Source organism: Podarcis pityusensis (genome assembly GCF_964106645.2).
Source record: "Podarcis pityusensis genome assembly, chromosome: 10".
Classification (NCBI taxonomy): domain Eukaryota; kingdom Metazoa; phylum Chordata; class Lepidosauria; order Squamata; family Lacertidae; genus Podarcis; species Podarcis pityusensis.
The window spans coordinates 68362535-68383221 of record NC_138035.1 but is presented as its reverse complement, the minus strand read 5'-3'; the positions used below and the strand labels follow the sequence as shown (position 1 = coordinate 68383221).

The 20687-nt window shown below is 39.8% G+C and overlaps 2 protein-coding genes across 5 annotated transcripts in view; one reads left to right on the top strand and one right to left on the bottom strand.

Annotated features, from left to right (window-relative positions):
- The first annotated feature begins 1992 nt into the window (after positions 1 to 1992).
- On the top strand, positions 1993 to 20686 carry HBP1 (HMG-box transcription factor 1). Of its 2 annotated transcripts, none has more exons than XM_081023695.1 (11): positions 1993 to 2119; positions 7581 to 7773; positions 9014 to 9248; positions 10217 to 10349; positions 11124 to 11235; positions 11322 to 11434; positions 11978 to 12134; positions 14020 to 14164; positions 15828 to 16154; positions 17978 to 18119; positions 19263 to 20686. In XM_081023695.1, exons 1-11 carry the CDS (start codon positions 2105 to 2107, stop codon positions 19272 to 19274), a joined length of 1584 nt encoding a protein of 527 aa, XP_080879821.1. In that variant the 5' UTR covers positions 1993 to 2104; the 3' UTR covers positions 19275 to 20686. The 2 variants fall into 2 exon arrangements, with proteins under 2 accessions (XP_080879821.1, XP_080879822.1); XM_081023696.1 differs by having other exon boundaries at positions 2009 to 2119; positions 7585 to 7773.
- Positions 11979 to 20687, bottom strand: part of COG5 (component of oligomeric golgi complex 5) — a 161447-nt gene continuing 152738 nt past the window's right edge. Inside the window, exon 23 of one of the 3 annotated variants that reach the window (XM_081023568.1) lies at positions 11979 to 12117. The gene's annotated coding sequence lies outside the window, so the exon portion shown is untranslated. Of the gene's footprint in view, positions 12118 to 16160; positions 16406 to 19569; positions 20663 to 20687 lie in introns of those variants that run through there. The other 2 variants (XM_081023569.1, XM_081023570.1) reach the window with 2 other exon arrangements.

Below are 20687 nucleotides of genomic sequence, written 5' to 3'. Positions count from 1 at the left end.
TTTCGTCTAGCGAGTTTTTCGTCTTGCGAGGCATTCGTCTTGCGGGGCACCACTGTACTAACATCTGTTCCAGTTCAACCAGCTGGTAAGAGAGCCTAATGACTGTTCTTCTTAACTCCCAAATTAGTATGTCAGTCAGGGCACCTCACGTTGCCTCAGGGACATGGATGACCATTTTTGTGACAACATGCCATGTTGCTGAAGTAGCTCTCTGTGTATTGGAGCCAAGTGAGCAGGGGCGAGTCATGTGGATCATTTGCATCTGATCATTGTCCTCATTCCCAGCCAAGTAATATGGGAAAGGCCCACAAGATTGAATCTGTGTTGGTGGTTCCTGTTGACAGTTAATGCACCCTGTTTATATGTGTGTGTATAGTAACTTTTTATTTTATAAACAATAAAATATAAAAATATATTTTATTTTTATATAACTTTTATAAACAAAGATCCTAGGAATAATGATACAAATGAATAGATTAAGTCTTCTCGTGTCATTTGTATATCAACTACAGAATGCACATTTAACTAGTAAAGTTTTTTAAAAAGTATCTTTCAAAAGAAAACATTACAAAAGGAAGTATAATATAAAATGTCCATTTAAAACAGCACAATTAGTAAGAGAATAAAATATTATCATAAGCATAGAACGTATCTGCTGCTGTTGCTGCCAGTTCTGCCACTGGTAGTTCTCAGCCAGGCTCCCAAGCCAGGTTGAAAAAAGCCCTGCAAGGCAGGGAACAGGTCTTCCAGGATTCACAGCCAAAACACACTCTCCTTTTTATAGCTTTCCTTTAGTGCTCATCAATGATGCTGGCATATGCTTGGGCTTGTTTGTAACTTCCCTAAGCTGCTGTTTACATTTTAATTTCTATTATGTGCTTAAAAATAACCTTCAAGCATGCTGGAGTGATTTAATTTTCCTGACTCTCCTTTTCGACATCCTTCTGATATTTCTTCTCTTGAAATTTAGGGCCCCTCTGGACTGGTGGTTTTCGGTATGTGTATTCTGCAACATGCACTGATGGTGCATTAAAGATGGGTTCATACTGGATACATTGTTCTGGTTTAATAGGTGTCCCCCGATATTCCTGTACTGTATTATTGCCATCTATGCTATAGCACAAAATAAGCAGGACAAAAATAGACCCCAGAACTTAGAAAAGTTACAATATTTTAGTGTGAAACTATGGGTCATGCACCTATTTTGAAAAAAGCAGTATGACCACCCCAAAACATATGCTGCTTCAAATGCTACTCTGTTAAGAGAAATGGAGCATTCTGCATGAAACACTTTGGCCTTAAATAATCAAAACAGATCGGAAAACAATCTTCCAGCGGTTTGGTTATTATACCAGCTCCTCATTCCGGATCAATCTCTCTCTCTGATCTTTTTTTAAAAAAAGTTTATTTATTTGCATAGTTATAAAATACATAATATTATGATTATTTAATTCAATAAGACTTCCTAAGCATGCACATATAGAGAGTAATGACTTGCTCTCAATTGCCTGGAAGTCAGGGAAAACTCGAACGTGATGGGGCTTTTTTTGAGTGGTATTATCTGCATTGAACCATCTCTTTTCCTATCCGCTCCCCTTCTTCGAGACGTATCTACGATATGGAGAACATGAGCGCTCCTCCTTGCTACTGTGTTTGACTTAAAGGGTCCCTACAGGGCCACAATATGCTGGTTGAACAAATACACGTGTCCCTAAGAGTCTTGTTTACCAACGACCGAGAGCCTTCTGGGAAATGGTGTTCATTAGCCCTGCTCTAGCTAGCTTATAAGGCGAAGAGAAACAACAAATCCCACTGTCCTCTGCGGTTCGGGAGGCTGACCAACACTTATTTACGACTCTGCGTTCGGGATGACTGGCAGGGCCTCCCGTCCAACCGAAGGCGCGGAAGGACATCAAAACAAGTCTGTTTTCCACGGAGGAAACCTGACAGGCATTCGCAAGATCCAATGAGCAGAAAGAAGCATTTGATGGGCGTCCGCCGGAGCCATTGGGAGCCCAAAGTCCATAAAAAGGCGGGCGGGGCTTTCCCGAGAGAGAGAGAAAGAGAGAGGGCGGGGAAAGAGAAAGCTGAAGGGAGTCCTGTAATGGCGACGGGTTTGGTAAGTAGCGAGAAGTTTTGGAGCGAGCGTGAGGGGCGGTCAGGAAGGGACGAGGACGGACAGTCAGGGAACGAGTTGTTTTGAAGGCTTTTCTTCCTCGCCTGGGGGTCGTCGAGGTGTGGCGGGCAGAGGGGAAGCTTTTTGTTGGTCACTTTGTGAGGTGCCGAAAAACGGCTGAGGAGAAAAGGAGGGGAGGAAGAAGAGGGCGCGACTCCCCGGGGGGGGGAGACCCCCGCCAATACGGCAACGGGCAAACTGCCACAGGCGAGGGGGGCGTTAGACCCGAGGAGAGGCCCCCCCCGCACTTCTGCTTCTCCTTTTTTGACCCCTCCGCCTCGCCCTGCGTGAAGAGACCCGCTTGTTGATTTGGCCAGCTGAGGGGAACGGGCCCTTATCTCGACGCCCGAGAGCGTTTCCCCCCTCAGCTGTGGGGCGCGGGCCCCTTTCCCCGCCCCCACCCGAAGCCTCGTCCTGTTGTTACGCACTTCTGAATGAATGGGGCCTTTGGGCGCATGCGCCGTGTCCTGCGAGGAAAAAGTTTATAAACAAGGAGCAAGCGGGCGAGGTGGGGGGGGGGGGAGCGCTCCTTCTTCCAGGCAATGGTCCACGTGACCAGAGAGGGGCGGAGGGAGAGGCGCTTGGGCCGCTCGCGAGGCTCCGCCCGGTTTTCGGCGCTCTGTTGAAGCGACCAATCGGCGGCCCGCGGCTCGTGCTCTCGCGCGTGACTCCCAACTGCCTCTCTCCCCTCTCGCGAGGCGCGTGACAGATACTTGGCGAACGGGCGGCGCGCGAGAGTCCCCCCCCCCCCGCCTCCTGTTCTTGTTTTGCGCAGATCCCGAGACGCTGCGCGCGGGTGGGGGGAGGGGCGGGGCTGACAGTGACAGAAACGCAGCAGGAGGAGTTAGCTGGATCAGGGCTGGCCGCCCCCTTCCACTTTCTCGGCTTGTATAACAGTGGGAAGTAGTGTCAATTAAGTAACCGCACAGCTGTATCCAGCTTCTCTTCTCCCTTGTGCAAACTCTGCATGTTTCGTTGAGTCGTAGAACAGACTGTGGGGTTGGAAGGGACCCCCAGGGTCATCTTGCCCAGCCTCCTGCAAATGCAGGAATCTCGACTAAAGCCTCTCCGTGACAGAGGGCCATCCATCCTCTACTTTAGAACCTGTTTTTTAAATTAAAAAAAACATTGTGTGTTTGTGTCGTGAAGCATCCTGAGATCTGTGGATGAAGGTGGTATTCAAATTTAATAATAATAATAATAACACTATTCAAGGAAGGAGAGTCCAAAACCTCACGAGGGAGACGGTTCCACTGTCAGAAAGTTCCTTCTGATGTTTAGTCAGGATTTCCTTTCCTGTAACTTGAAGCCATTGTTTTGGGTCCTACCCTCTGGAGCAAGAGAAATTAAGGTTGCTCCATCTTCCATGTGACAGCCCCTTAGATATTTGAAGGTTGCTGTCATATCTCCTCTCCCAAGTCCTTATCACCAGACTAGACATACCCAACCCCCTCAACTGTTCCTCATAAGGCTTGGTTTCTAGACCCTTGGTAATGTTCCTGACCCTTCTTTAACTTTGAGCTGCGTGAAGATGGCAAGCCAAATAGGAACCAGAGGGGGTGCTCTAGGGCAAGCATGGCTGTAGGGAGGACCAGAGGGTCACTGGTGGCTACTGTTGTCTCTAGCTGTGAAGATACCATTGTTTCTGCACTGCCCCCCCACCATTGACCTTTTTGGGGGGCGGGGAGGGAACACTGAATCCACCAACTGAGAAGAATCTTTCTGTGACTTGCCTTGTGCTGCTTTGATGGTTGCTGGTGAATAAAGTGAGACAGGAGAAAGCTTTGTGGTGGTGGCTTTTTCTTTAAAATAAAGATGTGTGCGTGTTACAGGAAGCGCTGTCCCGTGGCTGCTCACTGATACATGTAAAGGTATCTTTGACAGTGGGATACTAGTTTTCAAATGCACTTGGTTTCCTTGCCTGTTACGATTTTAAGCATGCATCATTCACGCAAGTGTCCAATAGGAACATGTGAAGCAATCTTAAGAGTGCATCTGTTGTTTGTTTATAATGCTGAATGAATTGAACACTGCCAAAACCTACCTGAAATGAAATGCAACAGTTTTAAAAATACAGTGGATATCTTAAGGTGAATAGAAATGTAAAATACAAGTTTATGATAAGAACTGCAACAGCAAGTAATATTGCATCAGATGGTAATCTCATCTGCTAGCTAACTGCACTACTGAGGTTGTGAACTCATCTGCAGGTTAAAGGTTTTAAAATATTAAAAGTTTTTATTTGTTGGCAGAATGCCATCAGGGAAGTAGCCATGCAAATCTTCTTTGGGAAGGCTTTCTTATAGTGTGTGGTCAGCAGCATCTTTCTACACTGTAATCTTGCCCATTTTCATATTGTGTACTGGTATGTGAATATCATTTTCTTCAAATTAAAGAAACAATATTCAATCAATAGTTAATTCTTTTTTAAAAGATTCTTAGGACAATGGTGGAAAAGCCATCTGGGTGTTTATATAATGACTTACAAGTTATTAAGGATGAAAACAGCATGGGGGGGGGAATCCTACTTGTATGCCTTATTTGCATTTTTTGTCTCAAAATTGATTCCTATGTGTGAAAGCTGGCATTGTTTTTCTCTAGTGGATGAGTTCAGTTTCCTCTGTAGATCTGTGCACACCTGTATATTGCTTTTCGAGCAGCCTACTCTGATTACTGACTAGTGGAGAGCTTGGGTACGTGGCTCTTGAGCCCCTTCCACGGACCATTTTGATAGATGGGTGGGGTTGCCCACTTATCAGTCAGCTGACATTAAGCGACCCCACAATCCTCATTTTAGGCAGCAAATGACTGCACTATGGAATTCTGTAAGAATGAGTGGAATAGCTCTATTTTTACTTAAAAAAATCTTTTCCTTGTGGATAATTTCTGTGGGCAAATTTTGAATCACGAAGTGGAGGGGGACAAGATGCAATTCCTGCAGGGACTCAATTTGGCTCTTTGGCTTACTACAGTAGTTGGCTTTCTTTCTCTGAACGGCAAAACAATATGCTAGTGAGACCTGAAACAAAATGTTGCAGTATGGAGTGCTCCTGCTCAGGTTCTAGCCAGCCATGTCCTCTTCTAGGACACACCATTCCATTTCCCTTCTCCCTCAGTTTTTGATTCCTCCTCCCTGAAAAAACACAGGATTAGTATGCTCACTCGTCTCATTGGTCTGTGTCTAAGCCCCCCCCCCCCTTTAGGGTTTTTTCCTATCTTTCTTTTTAACTAGTTCTGGAATTCCCCTGCACATGTTCCCTCTTATTTCTTAGAAGCCCCATTTTGGCTACACTGTGGTTGGCACTCACCAGGTGACTTTGTTGTTAGGAGTGATGTTGGGATATGAGTTTAAGTTGTGTCTTTATTCAGTAGCTTGAAGTTCGCAAATTTTGTCTTCCAGAGGTTTTTTGTATAAATTATGGCTGAATCTTGCTGTTTACAGACGGATTCTGTATTTCAAGATGCATAAAGGAAAGTGTTTATGTATGATGTTTGATTGTTGCTGTTCTGCCTTGGTTTTAATTTGTAAATTATCCATTGTTATCTTACATATGCAAAGACCTTATGGCTGGCTTTTGTTATTACTCAGAGTAACAAGTTATTGCTTTAGAAGGGTGTGTCATTTTAGGGAGTGAAACTTAATTTTTGCAAATTTCTTCAGTGAGCAGTCTTAAAAAAATTTTTTTTGGGTGTGAGGAATTCAAATCTGCCATTATGTTTGTTATTGGACAACATTTAGCTTGGTAAAGCTACGTTTGATTAAAAAACACATAAATTGGAAAACCAAATAATTTTAATTTTACCTTCTGAGAGTGTTAAATACTGCTATAAAATTTTAGTTTTATCTGCATAAAACATCCTACTAAGTATACATTACCTTGAAATCATAAAACAACATTAGAAAGTAATGACATCAGTTAATAAGAAATTTAAACAACAGGTTTCATCAAGTCTTGCTTTTATTCATTCTTGGATATCAGCCATTGACTTGCTTCTTGGCCTCTAATATAGCCCTCACTTTTCTCATGTGTATATACCCTGCCTGCTGCCTCTGTGACTTGTTTCTCACACCTCTCTATAAGACTGAGAATGACAGGGCCACTGTGGAACTTGCATTGGCTTGTCAGTAAACTTTTTTACTTCTGCTGTAGTAAGTTTACATGCCAAAGGAGGTTCATACACCTCGCCAGACCAGTCTTGCCCACTCCCAACAGGGATGAAGCACTGGGGTTTATGGAAGGTGTCTTCCTCGGACATACAGGAAGATCTCCCAGTGTGTAATAATCTCTGCCCCTCAAGTCAACATCTGAGCACAAAAGTGTCTGGATTATCATTTTGCTGAATACATACTATCCTGCATGCTGGATGGTTGGCCAAGCAGCATCCACTACAGCCTTCTTTTGCAGCCTAACACACCACAGCTGAAACTCTGGTCTTTTTCAGTGATCAAGCTAGCATCCATAAAGGCAGCAGTGGTTATGGCAGCTGTGGCCACAGGCCAACACCATAGCTGATGCTTTGCGTAGCAACATTATGTATTTCTAATGTGTTGCAAACTTCTTATTTTTTATTACAAGTGGAAGGTGTACTTGGTTTTCCGAATGTCAAATAATAACTTCCATCATTTCCATCTTTGGCATCAATGAGGGTGACAAAAGTACTGTTTGCTCAGTCCCACTTGTCAAGCATTTTAGGGTAAATGTCAGTTGCAAGACTGGCTGTTGGGTAGTTTCTGACATCCTCACCACTTTGTTCTCTTTGCAGTAGCCCATCACAAAGTTGGGAGTTCAGAGTTCCAATTAGGTTGCTCATATGTCTGTGTATCCCAGCCTTGTTCTCTGTTTAGAAGCCATTGTAGGTCAATTCCCTATGGTTAGGATGGTTGTAGTAGTAGAATTACAGAGTTTGAAGGGACCCTGAGGGTCATCTAGTTCAACCCCCTGCAATGCAGGAATATGCAGCTGTCCCTTATGGGGATCAAACCAGCAACCTTGGTGTTATCAGCACCGAGCCAGCACTGATGTTTTTAACACACTGATGAAGATTCTTCAACCTGTGAAAGAAGCAAAATATTCCTTTTTCTGCCTCAAATTCGGAGAAATTGAATTCAGTTAGAATAGCTGTTACTATAAAATATACCATTCCATCATTTCAACCGATGAATGCAACATATTGTTAGCATGGTTGTATAAAGAATCATGCTGAGATGTTACATTTGATGAATTGTGTAGACTATGTATAACAATAAGGTCAGGCAAGATTTAGCTATGAGTCTTGGAGACATTTTAATTGGCAAAATTTTTTTATAGAGAGTTGGGGGTGATAGATCTTGGTAATCCATCTTCATGCAGTTGTAACTGTAGCTAAGTGACTTAATGCGTGTAATTTTCTCATTCTGCTTAAGTCAGATAATTTGAAGCATCCTACCATGGTTTGGGAAGTTAAGACTAACCAGATGCCTAATGCAGTGCAGAAACTCCTATTAGTGGTGGACAAGAGAACTTCAAGGATGAACGAATCATTGGAATTACTGAAGTGTCATGAGAACCTCCCATCTTCTCCTGGATATGCATCTTGTGATGAGCACATGGAACTTGGTAAATACTCTGGCTTTCTTAAAATAAACTGAGTATGCATTTGTGTTACACAATGAGATTCATATAGCATTCATTGGGTACCATCCATTGGGTACCATCATTGGGTACCATTCATTGGGTATGTAGAGTTGAGAGTGGGACTCATTTAGCCCAGATACTTTGGCCAAGATCTAGAGTGCATATTGGGTCTATGCAAGGGAATTAGGCAAACTTGCTGAATTCTTATTATTGCATTCCCTTGAATAACTTAATTCTATGCCAAAAAACAAATGCGTTTGGAAACTCCCTTCAGTTTGCCGTGGAGGGAAGGAGCATTGTCAGCTTGAAATTGCAGAGAATGCTGTAATAATAGCAACATGAATGTGCTGGAAGTTGGCCACAATTGGTGGATGTCTTCTGCTTCTTTGCGGATGCCATATGATTTCCTCATTTTTTAGAAGACTGTTCCCAAAGGGCAACAATATACCTTTCACTAGATGAAAATACCAAGATAAGGTTGGTTGCAAAGACTCTGGGCATTGCCAATTCCAAATATTCTAAATAATATAATATCTGTCCTATTTGAGGAACTTGCACATGAAGCTCCACCCCTGTCAATATCTGCTCCAGTCATCTATATATGAGGTGGTGCACAAATGTTGGGTTCTTCATTGCTTGATATTGATATTTTGTGAAGGGATCCTCCAGAAACATACCAAGTTGCTTGCTCTGGAGACTCCTGTGTTTAAACCTAAACTCAGATGGGACAGTTCAGAACATAAATATATGACCCTCCATTTCCAATGCTGTTGGCATAATTTGATAATCCCTGGCCTACGGGATTGTTGTTGTTTAGTCGTTTAGTCGCGTCCAACTCTTCGTGACCCCATGACCAGAGCACGCCAGGCACTTCTGTCCTCCACTGCCTCCCGCAGTTAGGTCAAACTACGGGATAAGGAGTGTCAAAATCCTAAGCCGCGTCAGCAAAAGCCTTTCCAGAAACTGAGACAATACTGGTGTAGTTAGAAGTGTGGGCTCCCTCCAACCAGCTCAGGACGTTTCATGTTCCCATTTTGGTGTGATGGTGCAGTGATGGGCCTTGAAGGTAGGAAATGCCCATGGACAATAGGAAATTTGTCGTTTGCCCCCCCCCCCCCCGAATCATAATAGTCAGGGAGATCAACCTTAATTGACCTGTAGACCTTCGGTTGTGCTGGTCTAATCCGTAGAAATCAATCAGACCATGTGCTCTTCTTTGCAGATGATCTTCCTGAACTGCAGGCTGTTCACACTGATTCTACCCCACCTGCACTTTTCCAGCTGAGTGCTGATGTATCGCATCAGGAATATTCAAGGCCTTCATGGAACCAGGATACCTCAAGCAGCAGTTCAGAAAATGCTTATACTTGTGAGAATGGAGTGAACTGGTTGACAGAATTGGCAAACATAGCTACTAGTCCACAGAGTCCTCTAATGCAGTGCTCTTTTTATAACAGGTGTGGTGTAGATTCACATTTCTTACATTTCTATCGATTTTGTAGCTTGCAGCATTTTTCATATCGTTTAAAGAGTTTTATTTTGCATTAAACTCTGGGATACTACCCTTTTACAGCTGGAACCTCCTTGCATGGATGGTTGTCTAAAGGCATAGCAACTGTTTTAAACATGTAATAACATGAAACAAAAAAATTAATGGTAATTGCAGAGTCCCTGTTTTTAAAGTAGGCTGTTGACAATTATCACGTTTACTTGCTTTAGCAGTTTATTGTTTAAATTTATTTTTGCTCCTTCTATTTGTGTGCCATCCAGTCTACTTGCTTACGATCTAAATAAACCAAAATGTTGCTCGCTGTTGCTTTGGGCCCCTCAGTCACTGTTCTGTAGCTGAAAGGGTGGCAGGAGGTTGGAGCTTCTAGGCTGCCCTGCCATGTAGAACATTGTAGCTAAAGGGCTGATTCTCCCTTGTGTCCCCCAGCTATAGCCTGGAATAAGGAGGTCTTCAAGGAACTTACTAAATTTATTCCCCAGCCCTCCTTTCTTTGTAGCAATGAGCATTGGTTGGATTACTTGCTGTGTTAACCTCTTTTTCATCTATGTGTTTTGGTAACACTGGGGCAGACTGCTGCGGTGTGATAATAGTAAAAAATAGTAAAAAAATTGAGCACAGTATTTGTTGATGAAACCAAGCACATCATAGAAATGTTAGCAGCATTATGTTCTATTGCCAAATACGCAAAGGGAGAAAAGACCTCGAAGTTACAGAGTATAATTTATTGGCCAAACACATTTAAAGATTTTTATTTTTTCAGGAACCACTGATTTTGGTCTGTTCAAAGAAGCAACTAAGACATTACTATCTCAGAATTGTCAATAAATTACTCTTGGTGTACCTGTGATGCTTTTCCTTCTTTCCTTCCTTGAGCAATATCTGCTTATATATATATATTTAACAATTATTTCCTAGATCATCTCCTGTTCATCTAATAGCTACAAGCAAAAGTTTACATTCCTATGCACGTCCTCCACCAGAATCCTCTCAGAGTGACTCTGGTTTTCCTAAGCATCACATTGATGAAACACCTGTCAGACATGAAAGGGTAAGCTTTGTTTATTGAACTAGCTAAAGACCAGATTTAAACTTTTTAGAAATTGAAATAGCTTTACTTTGCCAGCTGCTCATTTAGATTTTTTACTTGTTTAGTGTTGGGAGCAATCTTTGTGGTAGCGTACATAGCTTGAAGAGCTCACAATCCAGGGGAGGTACAGAATGAACTACAAAAGACCAAGCTTTATGATGTTCACTATTTTATGCTTGGCAAGTAGATTAAAACATGAGAGAAGCTGTGAATCAAAACATCAAAACACATGGAATGTTGTCTTACTCATTTCTACTACTGTCAATACAGAACATTGTATTCTGATTCTTAGGCCAATTTAAAACATACATTTTTAGCATCGCTTACTTTTGAGAACAGCTGTCTTGGCAGTTTTCTGTTTGCCTTAATCATGTTGCACGTGTCATTTTTGTCTAGCATCAGGGGGACACACTAAGGTGGGGTGAGCTTTGTGTGTGAGAGGGAGAGAGACAGAGAGACAGACAGACAGGCAGAAATGAGGAGAGTAGCATAGGAATGCTTAAATATGGAACTGGGTCTTTGGTTTGTGAAAGATTTGTTCCATAATGTAGTTGCTACAAAGAGTCATATAAAAGATGTAAAATTTAAGAATACTTGGGAAAAGACATAGCAGTGATTAAGTGAAATATTAGAAACCCCATGCAGCTTGGTTTTGCAAGAAACTGAAAAATAATCATATTGTCCACCTAGAAATATTTAATTAAATACCTTTATGTGGCTTTGTTTTCTCAACAGACAAATAGTGAATCAGAGTCTGGAATTTTCTGTATGTCATCCCTGTCAGACGACGATGATCTAGGATGGTGCCACTCCTGGCCTCCAACTGTTTGGCATTGTTTCCTTAAAGGTAAAATGCCATATATTACATGGCAGGATTTAATAATTGGGTTTGCCATTTTAATGACACTAATTTTCTTTTTAATAAAACTTTAGGAACACGTTTATGCTTTCATAAAGGACGCAACAAGGAATGGGAGGATGCTGAAGATTTTGCTAGGTCCACAGCCTGTAAAAAGGAAATGGATGATTCAGTGAGTACTTACAAAGTAAGTTTTTCTTTTCATATTCTTTTGTAATGACCACAGCAATTTATCAGCTGCTTGCCTGAGTTAATTTCTAAACGTTGCATGCTTTAAAGAGAGACAGACAGCAAAGGAAAGCATTTACATGCAGCCATCTTAATAGGATAGCCTGTGAGGAAGGAGTAGAAAGGTATGGTTGGCTACTTGGCTGCATATCCAGGAGCAATGGCAGCTTGCTCAATAAAAGCTGATGCTAAATTATTTGGTGATAGTGTCAAAGGGAACATTTCCTCTTTTGAAGTGCTGCTGCAAACTAGGCTGATTACATATTAAAGAAATCCTGCCTGACACGTCTTGCCCATTGTGGCTGATCATATATGTAGTAAACAAATCTAGTGACTAAAGTGAAATAAATGTTAGTGGCTGAGCCAGAAATATTGTGAGAAGGAGAAAGTGACTGTTTTTGCCAAATAAATTACACACTCTTAGTTCTTTTAGGATGAGAGTAGTTTCAATGTCCGTAGACTCACGTGTTCCTTGAATAACCAAAGCTCGCCTGTTCTACAGGGATATGGTTCTGATGGTTTGAAGTTGATATCCCATGAAGAAAGTGTTTCATTTGGCGAGTCAGTTCTAAAATTGACGTTTGATCCTGGCACAGTGACAGATGGCTTGCTTACTGTAGAGTGTAGACTAGATCATCCTTTCTATGTTAAAAACAAAGGTAAGAAATTATTATAACTATTGTAATGCATGTAGAACATCACTGTACAGTATATTCTGGTAATCCAGTCATCATCTTATTGCCATAAACTGTCATAGTCTTAAAAAAACCAGTCTATTACCATGTCAAAAACTTTCTTCTTCATCTCTGCAGTCTCTTCTGTCTCTGTGCAGAAAATGTCTAAAACTTCCATGTACATCCTCCTCAATTCTTTCAACCTCCCAGCGTTAGTACATTTAGCGAACACCTCTAATACTAGACTTTTTTTCTGAGGAAAATAAAACCTTGTTCCAGCAGGCTTTTGGGAACTCTCAATTTTTAATGAAAGGGCCAGTGTCATACTGTTTTCATTATAATTATTTGTATGGTTTTACCAGATTTTTAAAGATATCCATATGTAAATGTTTGATTGTTTTTTAATTACTGCTTTTTCTAAGTTTCTAGCACTTCTTTATTTTTATGTTAGCTGCCTTGAGTCCCTGTCAGGAAAAAAGGCAGGATATAAATAAATATAGAACAGCAGGCTTATGTTAAATGCAAATACCTGCTGGAGAAGGAGGTCTGGAACTCTTCTGGCAGGTTCCAGCATGGTAGATACCTATGTGTAAATTAAAGCGTTTGCTATCTCTTGCAATGAAACTCATGTAGCATCCCAATGGTGAATATTTTGATTGCCATGATGTTACGCTGTAACGTTCGTTTGGTTTGTGCCATCTGAACTCCTTTATGTGCAGGCACAGCCGGTCCTAGGGTACTGGAAAAGTTTGATGTCTTCCATGATACTGAAAATCAACTGTTGCCCTTGTATAGAATTTGAACAACCGAAACCATTCAACTTCTGGGAAGAGCTTTCTTTACCAAATAACCCCTGATCCTACTAAACTTAATTGTGCTCAAGTTCCCTGGAAAACAGTGCTGTTTGCATTTTCTTGCAGACATTATTCAGTTGCCTCACTGATTTCAGTAGGAGTTAAGCATGACTAACTTTAGATAACATCATACCCATGACTTTTTGGATATTGATATGGAGCAGAGGGAAAGCCGTAAGCTCTTAATTGTGCAATATTTTCCTTGCTGAAAGTGGTGAAGTCCTGTTAGATTATCCATTCCTTTGGTGGTAGGATATGTTTAAAATAAGCAATTTAAAAAATGACATGAACAATTTTTTTCCTGTTCTGAAGAAAATACTGAGATTCTAAAGCCTCTTTCTCCCCTTTCTCTACATATGTGGTGACTCCATGACACTTTGGGCAGGTTCCTTTATGTATTTTATTTCTAATTGTAAAACACCTAGGGAAACACCAAGGGTGCAATGCCCAGGGATCATAGGATATATTGGGTCTCCCTCTCTGACATTAGAGACAAGAGATTCGATGCCACACTAGAGAAAGAAATTTCATGTCAGATTTTGCCCCCACCCTGGTGCAGAAACCTCTTGATGCCCTAGCCCAGCCCAGAATTGGGCATGTTGAAACTGGTTCAAAGGTGTGTCAGGGAGGGTTGGGGAACAACTCTGGAGAGACCCGGTCATTAATTGATCTAAATCTCTCTCAGTAATTGTTACCCCAGTGTTCACAATGGGAGGGAAACTGTGGAAGGGAAGAGAGACTGCAAAATAGATGAATGTGTGCAAGAGCATTCCTCCAACTCACTTCTCCACTCTTAATGAGAGCCTGGCAGATCTTTGTCTGATTGCTTAAAGCGCCTTCGTATTCTTGACATTTGGATTCTAAATACATTTGCTAAGGAGGAAGCCACATTTAACACAGCCGGACTTATTTCTGAGCAGATGTATATAGAATTGTGTTTCGTGCTATTAGGACTCTAAATAAAGAGAATCTGAGTTGCTGGACTATTTATCTAATTCAAGGTTTTTTCCATTCAGGCTGGTCATCTTTTTATCCGAGCCTGACTGTGGTTCAGCATGGAATTCCATGTTGTGAAATGCACATTGGAGATACATGTCTACCTCCAGGACACCCTGATGCCATTAATTTCGATGATTCGGGTGTGTTTGATACATTCAAAAGGTAACTCTTAAGAATGGACAGGATTTTATTTTATTTCAATTGTTTTTTGCTACCTTGAGCACTGATTGGTGGAAGAAAGACACATAAATATAACTAATAGATAAACAGTGTATCAAGTTAACCATTTCTCCTTGCTTTTCTTAGGTGTTACTAACAATTTGTTGGTTCCTTCTATTCCAGTTTAAATTTTAAACACACACACAAAGCAGTCAATGAAGTTTCTCAGACTTTATAAAATTTATTTTTCTTACAGTACCTTGAACAAGTAGCAGATGATGGCAATCTCAAATAAAACTGATTGTGCAGGGTTTTGGTTTTTTTAAAAAAAAACTTTTAGAATGCAGTTTAAATGCAATATTGGATGTTATTTTTGGAAATGTTGGACACATGAACTATATTTTAGCAATTTGTTTTCTTTATTCATGGTTGACTGTATATCAGCTTTACCTGTAGTATCAATAAAAAATCTATAGAATTATCAGTTTTCTTCCACTAGGGGGTAGAAAACGACCAGTTTCAAGCCTTCAGTTAGAATGTGTGGCATGAATAAGAGATGAATTTGCCTCTAATTTATATACTAAATGAGATGGGGAACAAGATCCAGCAAATGGGAGCATTGTTAGGTGTTATTTGAGAGTTGTGATGTTAAATTCTTGAGAATAATTTTTTGGAGAATATTCTCGATTAAGGTGAATATTAGAGAATTTTCATTTAAAATAGGAGAATATTCATTTTAATGCATTGAAAATGATATAATTTTTAATGTATTGAAAATGTTATAATTCATTAATATACATGTTTATTCATGGGTAAACCTGTTCAGATGGCAACCAAAAACTGTACAGATACTTTTATTCATTTTTTTTGCACCAAACATGAAATTGAAAATTCAGCGTGAATGACTCATGTTAATTACTAAGCCTGCCACTAACTGTATATTTAACATCAACTTTGAATTCTAATTATGTTGTGTATGTATGAAATGTAGATTTTAAAGTAAAGGGACTATAAAAAAACTCAGGTCCGCTACATGAGTATGTTATTTAATAAGTATATCTACATGGTACAGTATTTTCAGTGCAACACAGATACATCAATATAAAGTTTAAAATAAATGCTATTATTTCCAGAAAATAAAACACAATCAGTAATGACAAGTGACATAACATCAGAAATGCAAATTGCTATCTGCTTAGACAAGTAAGGCAATATACAACATATTTAAATTATAACTGATAAATTGTCACAAGAAATAAATTTATTTTAAAAATAGGCTTTAAGTAACAAGTGTCAAACGTTTATAAATTTATATTGACTCCTCAAACATCTTAAGAGGATAAGTCACCATCTTCATCTCCACTGGTAACAGAGCTTTCAGTTCCACACTGATCATCTGATCATAGAATGAAATTGATGGTTGTGTAAAATTGACTGAGTTTGCTAGAAGCTGTGTTTTCTTCTAGGAGTTTTAAGTTATTTACTAGATTTTTAAAATACGGGTTGTAAAACTGGTTCTTACATTAGAATTTACAGTTTGTGGAGAATATTCTCATTCTCGAGATTATTCTCTGGAGAATATTCTCACCTCACACCACTGAGAGTAAATCTAGACTTGAAAAATAAAACCTGCAACCTATTTTTTAAACGGATTTCTCCATTTCAGTTATGATTTTACACCGATGGATTCCTCTGCAGTTTATGTGCTAAGCAGTATGGCCCGCCAACGCCGTGCTTCTTTATCTTGTGGCGGATCAGGAAGCCAAGACTTTGAAAGATCAGAATGCAGTACAAACTGTGGACCTGCTCAGTCATCACAGATTTCACCCAATTCTTTGTATAGTAAAGCCAGCAAAAGCCACAGCTCAGGGACTGCAAGTACTGTGAATGCCACTTCTCCCAACAAATGCAAAAGACCAATGAATGCCTTCATGCTTTTTGCCAAAAAGTACAGAGTAGAATATACTCAGATGTATCCAGGGAAAGATAACAGGTAAGAATATGTACGCTTCTGATTGTGATTTACATTTTAAGTGCAGAGAGTTCAGATGTGGGTTGCTGACCTGATAAACGAAAATATTATTTTCATTGGGGTCCTCCTAAATTGCTTTTGAAAATGATTCCAAAATGGAAACTTGCATATTGATGTGGTTTGATGTAATGTTCTTTGTACAACCAAGGGTCAAGCAGTGGGTTTGTAGACGAGCTTAAAACACAGTTTCCCGGTTTGCATCTCATTGGAAACTGTGGTTTAACAAACAAAGAAGTTTCCTCTAAAAAAAGCAGAGAGTAATGGCTTGCTGCCATTGACATAATTCACTATTACAGTACTACTGACATTTTTGATGGATGGAATGGGAAGCAGGCGGGAACAAAATTATGACACGTAGCATAAACTGCGTGATTGCTTGGCTTATTAGTGTCTATTCCTGGCTAACTACATACTTCCATGATTATGGGGCGTGTTTAAAGAGGTGGTTGCTAAACCTCTTCTTCCCTTTCTTTTCTTCAATGAATGGATGGCTAACCTCTGGTCATCCAGCTGTTGTTGGGACTCTAACTCCCATCAGCCAGTCAGCATGGCCAACAATTGAGGATGGTGGGAGTTGTGGTCCAGCAGTACTGGAGGGCCGTAGGTTAGCCATCCCCATTTTAAATTGAGGAACACATGCTTTCAGTTAGGAAAGTGGTGCTTAAACAAAGGGAACAGATCTCAAGATGCTTCATTTTATGCATGTCTCAAAGTATGCATTATATAAATCAGGCATAGGCAAACTCGGCCCTCCAGATGTTTTTGGGACTACAACTCCCATCATCCCTGGCTAACAGGACCAGTGGTCAGGGATGATGGGAGTTGTAGTCCCAAAATATCTGGAATGCCAAGATTGCCTATGCCTGACATAAATGCTAGGTGGTGTTATTGTCATGCATGGCAGAAATGTTATGTATTCTAGGCTGCAATCCTACAGACACTTATCTGGGAGTATGCACTGCTGAACAGCAGCAAAGGAAAACTATAGCAAGACACACAACAAACTGGTGGTTGTATTAATGTTGAATTTCTTTATCAGTGGTTTCTTATATACTGTTATTAAAGTAGCCACAAGCAGTATGTTTAGGCACATCTTTATGTGCCTAAAGCAAAGTACATACATACTCTTCCAAACTCTGCAACTTTGGACTGGCCCAATGTGAACTTGCAGACACATACTGACGTCATCCATTTTTTTTAAGATTAGTTGTCAGGATAAGTGGGACAAATATAAAGCACTTTGTTGTGTGAATTATGGTAATAGATGTCTAGTTGAAATGTATTTGTATTCAGCAATAAGGAGATGCAAGCAAATGTATTAATTACATATGTTATCATGGTAGAAGTCTTGAATATTAAGGCCCTGTAATGAGCTGAATGCTTTGCTCTACCATCATCCATGCTTACAGAAAAATAAGCACTTTGTATATCTGAAGAAGTGTGCTTGCACACGAAAGCTCATACCAAGAACTAACTTAGTTGGTCTTAAAGGTGCTACTGGAAGGATTTTTTTTATACAGAAAAATAGTTCTCCAAATTTGACAAATTACTTACAAATATCTTCAAAATCATGTAGGACTTCCTGCCTTTCAGTTAATTCAGTGTCACAGGATAATAAACAATTGCACCTAGCTTGAACAAGGACATTATCTGTGAACACTTGAGTGTTTTCTTGTATATAATTTTTATCCTGTGCTATCCTCAGAAAGGAAATGGATACTAGAAAAAGTTACATGTGCTGCTGGATTCTTGCATTGACTATTTCCTAAATATTTCTCCTGCAGAGCCATAAGTGTGATACTTGGTGACAGGTGGAAAAAAATGAAAAATGAAGAAAGGCGGATGTACACATTAGAAGCCAAGGCCTTGGCTGAAGAACAAAAACGTTTAAACCCCGACTGCTGGAAACGGAAACGAACAAATTCAGTATGTTTTTCCTCTACTTTGACATTTTAGTGCACGTCTTGGTGCTTGGGAATTCACGTAGAATACTTCAGAACTGCAGAGCACCCGCCCCTACATTCTCTGTGAAATTTGAAATGTAACCCCATGTTTACCAGCAGGCTTTTCCTTTCATAGGGAATTCATTTGTCCATGTTCAAAGTTACCCTTTTCATGATACTGTATGATAATGCACAAAAGGGGGGTAAAAAAGTCTCTTTTTTGCATTTCCCTGTGTAGATGTTAACATCTAAAGGTAGGGGCAAGAATCTCATAGAGTTGCTTATAGCAGATGTCTAAGAAAACTAATCTCTGTATCATCATCATTCAAAAAGTCCTGCTTTCCCATGCCATATACCATATATTGCTCTGTTGAAAGAGCAATATTTTGGCACTGACCAAGTACTCAGCCTTATGACAGCGCATCCCCACTCCTCCCCCCAATCAATTTATTAAATTGATGCCAGCACTGCCTCCTTAAGCCATAGAAGCCAGAGCTAACAAAGAGAAAATTAGCATATTTTTTGCTCTATAAGACTCACTTTCCCCCTCCAGAACAGCAAGAGGGATTGCTGCTTTCACTGCATAGCGATCCCTCTTGCTGTTCTGGCTTCTGAGATTCAGAATATTTTTTTTCTTGTTTTCCTCCTCCAAAAACTAGGTGCGTCTTGTGGTCTGGTGTGTCTTATAGAGCGAAAAATACGGTATTTCTAAACAATAGGTGAAGCCATTCTTCACAGGACCATAGAAAGGCATTGCCTTTTACATTCTGGGCAGGTTTTGAAACCACCTTACAAAGGGGGAAAGGAATAAAGGAACGCTCATTTTGAGATAGGTGCTTTAAGGAAAACCAGTTGTAGAAAGCATTTATTATGGGTTGGATCCTTAGGTTCCCTTTTAGACCAAATATTTCTCTTGTAGGAAAGGAACCTGGATCCAACGCAATGCTTTTGGGTTAAATATATTGGCACAAGATTACCTGAAAGTTCTTCCCACAGGGTTGCCATTGGGGGTTTTTTGTGTGTGGTTGTGCTGAAGCAGGTAATATACATGGTAACATACTTCCATGTGCAAATTGAGTCTCACGCCCAGTGCATTCATCTTAATTTCTGGTTCTCATTTTTACAGGGTTCACAATAACATTAGATCGGAATTCTTCTACAAATACATAGTGGAGGAAGACTTGATGATCAAGAATTCATGATTTGTTGTGAAGGTGCGACCATAAAATACTGGCAGCATTGAGTTGTTAGGAATGAGAATTTGCTTATTACAGTAGAGCATTAAGAAAGCTAAAAACTATCAGCATTTTAAAACCAAATTGCCTTATTTTTCTTCCAAACTACATATATGTCTATCAGGTGTAATAGGCTTGAAAATGGATATCCTGTGGTGCTAAAGAATAGTAGGAAGAGGAGCTTTGTATAAATGTTTATTTTTAAGAAAAATGCAAAAAAGGGGAATTTTAAATATGTAACCTGTTTATACATTGATTCTTATTGCTGATTAATATGTATTGCACAAACTATGTAATTAACTACAAATCTGGGAGCTGGGATTTTCTGACATAATATATGAACTTCTCGTTTGCCCAGTGCCAACAAGTTACCAGAATGTGTGGCAAAGTGGATAGGAAATGTATATACTATATGTATACTATATGTAGCAAAATTGTTATCTTTTTGGGAAGATAACACATTTATAAATTATTTGAGGTGTGATCTCTTCCCAGCAAGAATAAAAAGGATTGCAGAATTGCCAGGGCTGTCGATAAAGGCCCAGGGGTTAAATTCATTACTTGCATTATCCCAAAAGAATGGTGCTTTTGTGGTGTCACCATTTTATTCTTAAAGGGTTGGGGGTTTTTTTGCCGGGGGTGGGGGGTGGGGACGGGTGTTCCTATGCTGCATATTTTAAAGATTTTATTTTGCCATAAGACATCTTTTATGGTGGGGACAAACTTTGCACTTACTGTAGGTGCAACATTTGCACTTTACTGTTTCCCCTCCATCTATCTAAAAGTAGAGGAAATATGTTAGATTTATGGCTACTTTTGCTGTGAACATTACAACATAGCTTTTAATGTTACTAAATAAAGAGTGTGTTTCTGTTTAAGAATCACAACAATAAATTTCAGCACCTGACATGTCTATGATGTTGCACACTATATTCATGTATTTCAAATAAATTTGTAAAATATATTGTCTAGTATTATGTACATCAAATGAGTTGTGACTAAATGCCATTACCCATCTATATGATTGCTACATAGGAGGAGCACTTAGAGCAAGAATGCATAGGATTTTTAATTAAGATAAAAACATTGTTACTTCAATGTACATGGAATAAAGAATTATGTAATATGAAAAATGCGACTTTAAACCTCAAGGATTGTTGCCAAGAAGTAAATGTGTATTGTATACACAAAAGGTTTTTCTTGTGGTCAGCTTAGAAGCTCTTTACATGAAAATCTTGTTTCAGTGTCTCCAGGGAAAAGAGCCTTTTTGTGATACAAAATGCTTTGGTTTCTAAATTAAAAAGTGACATTAGAAC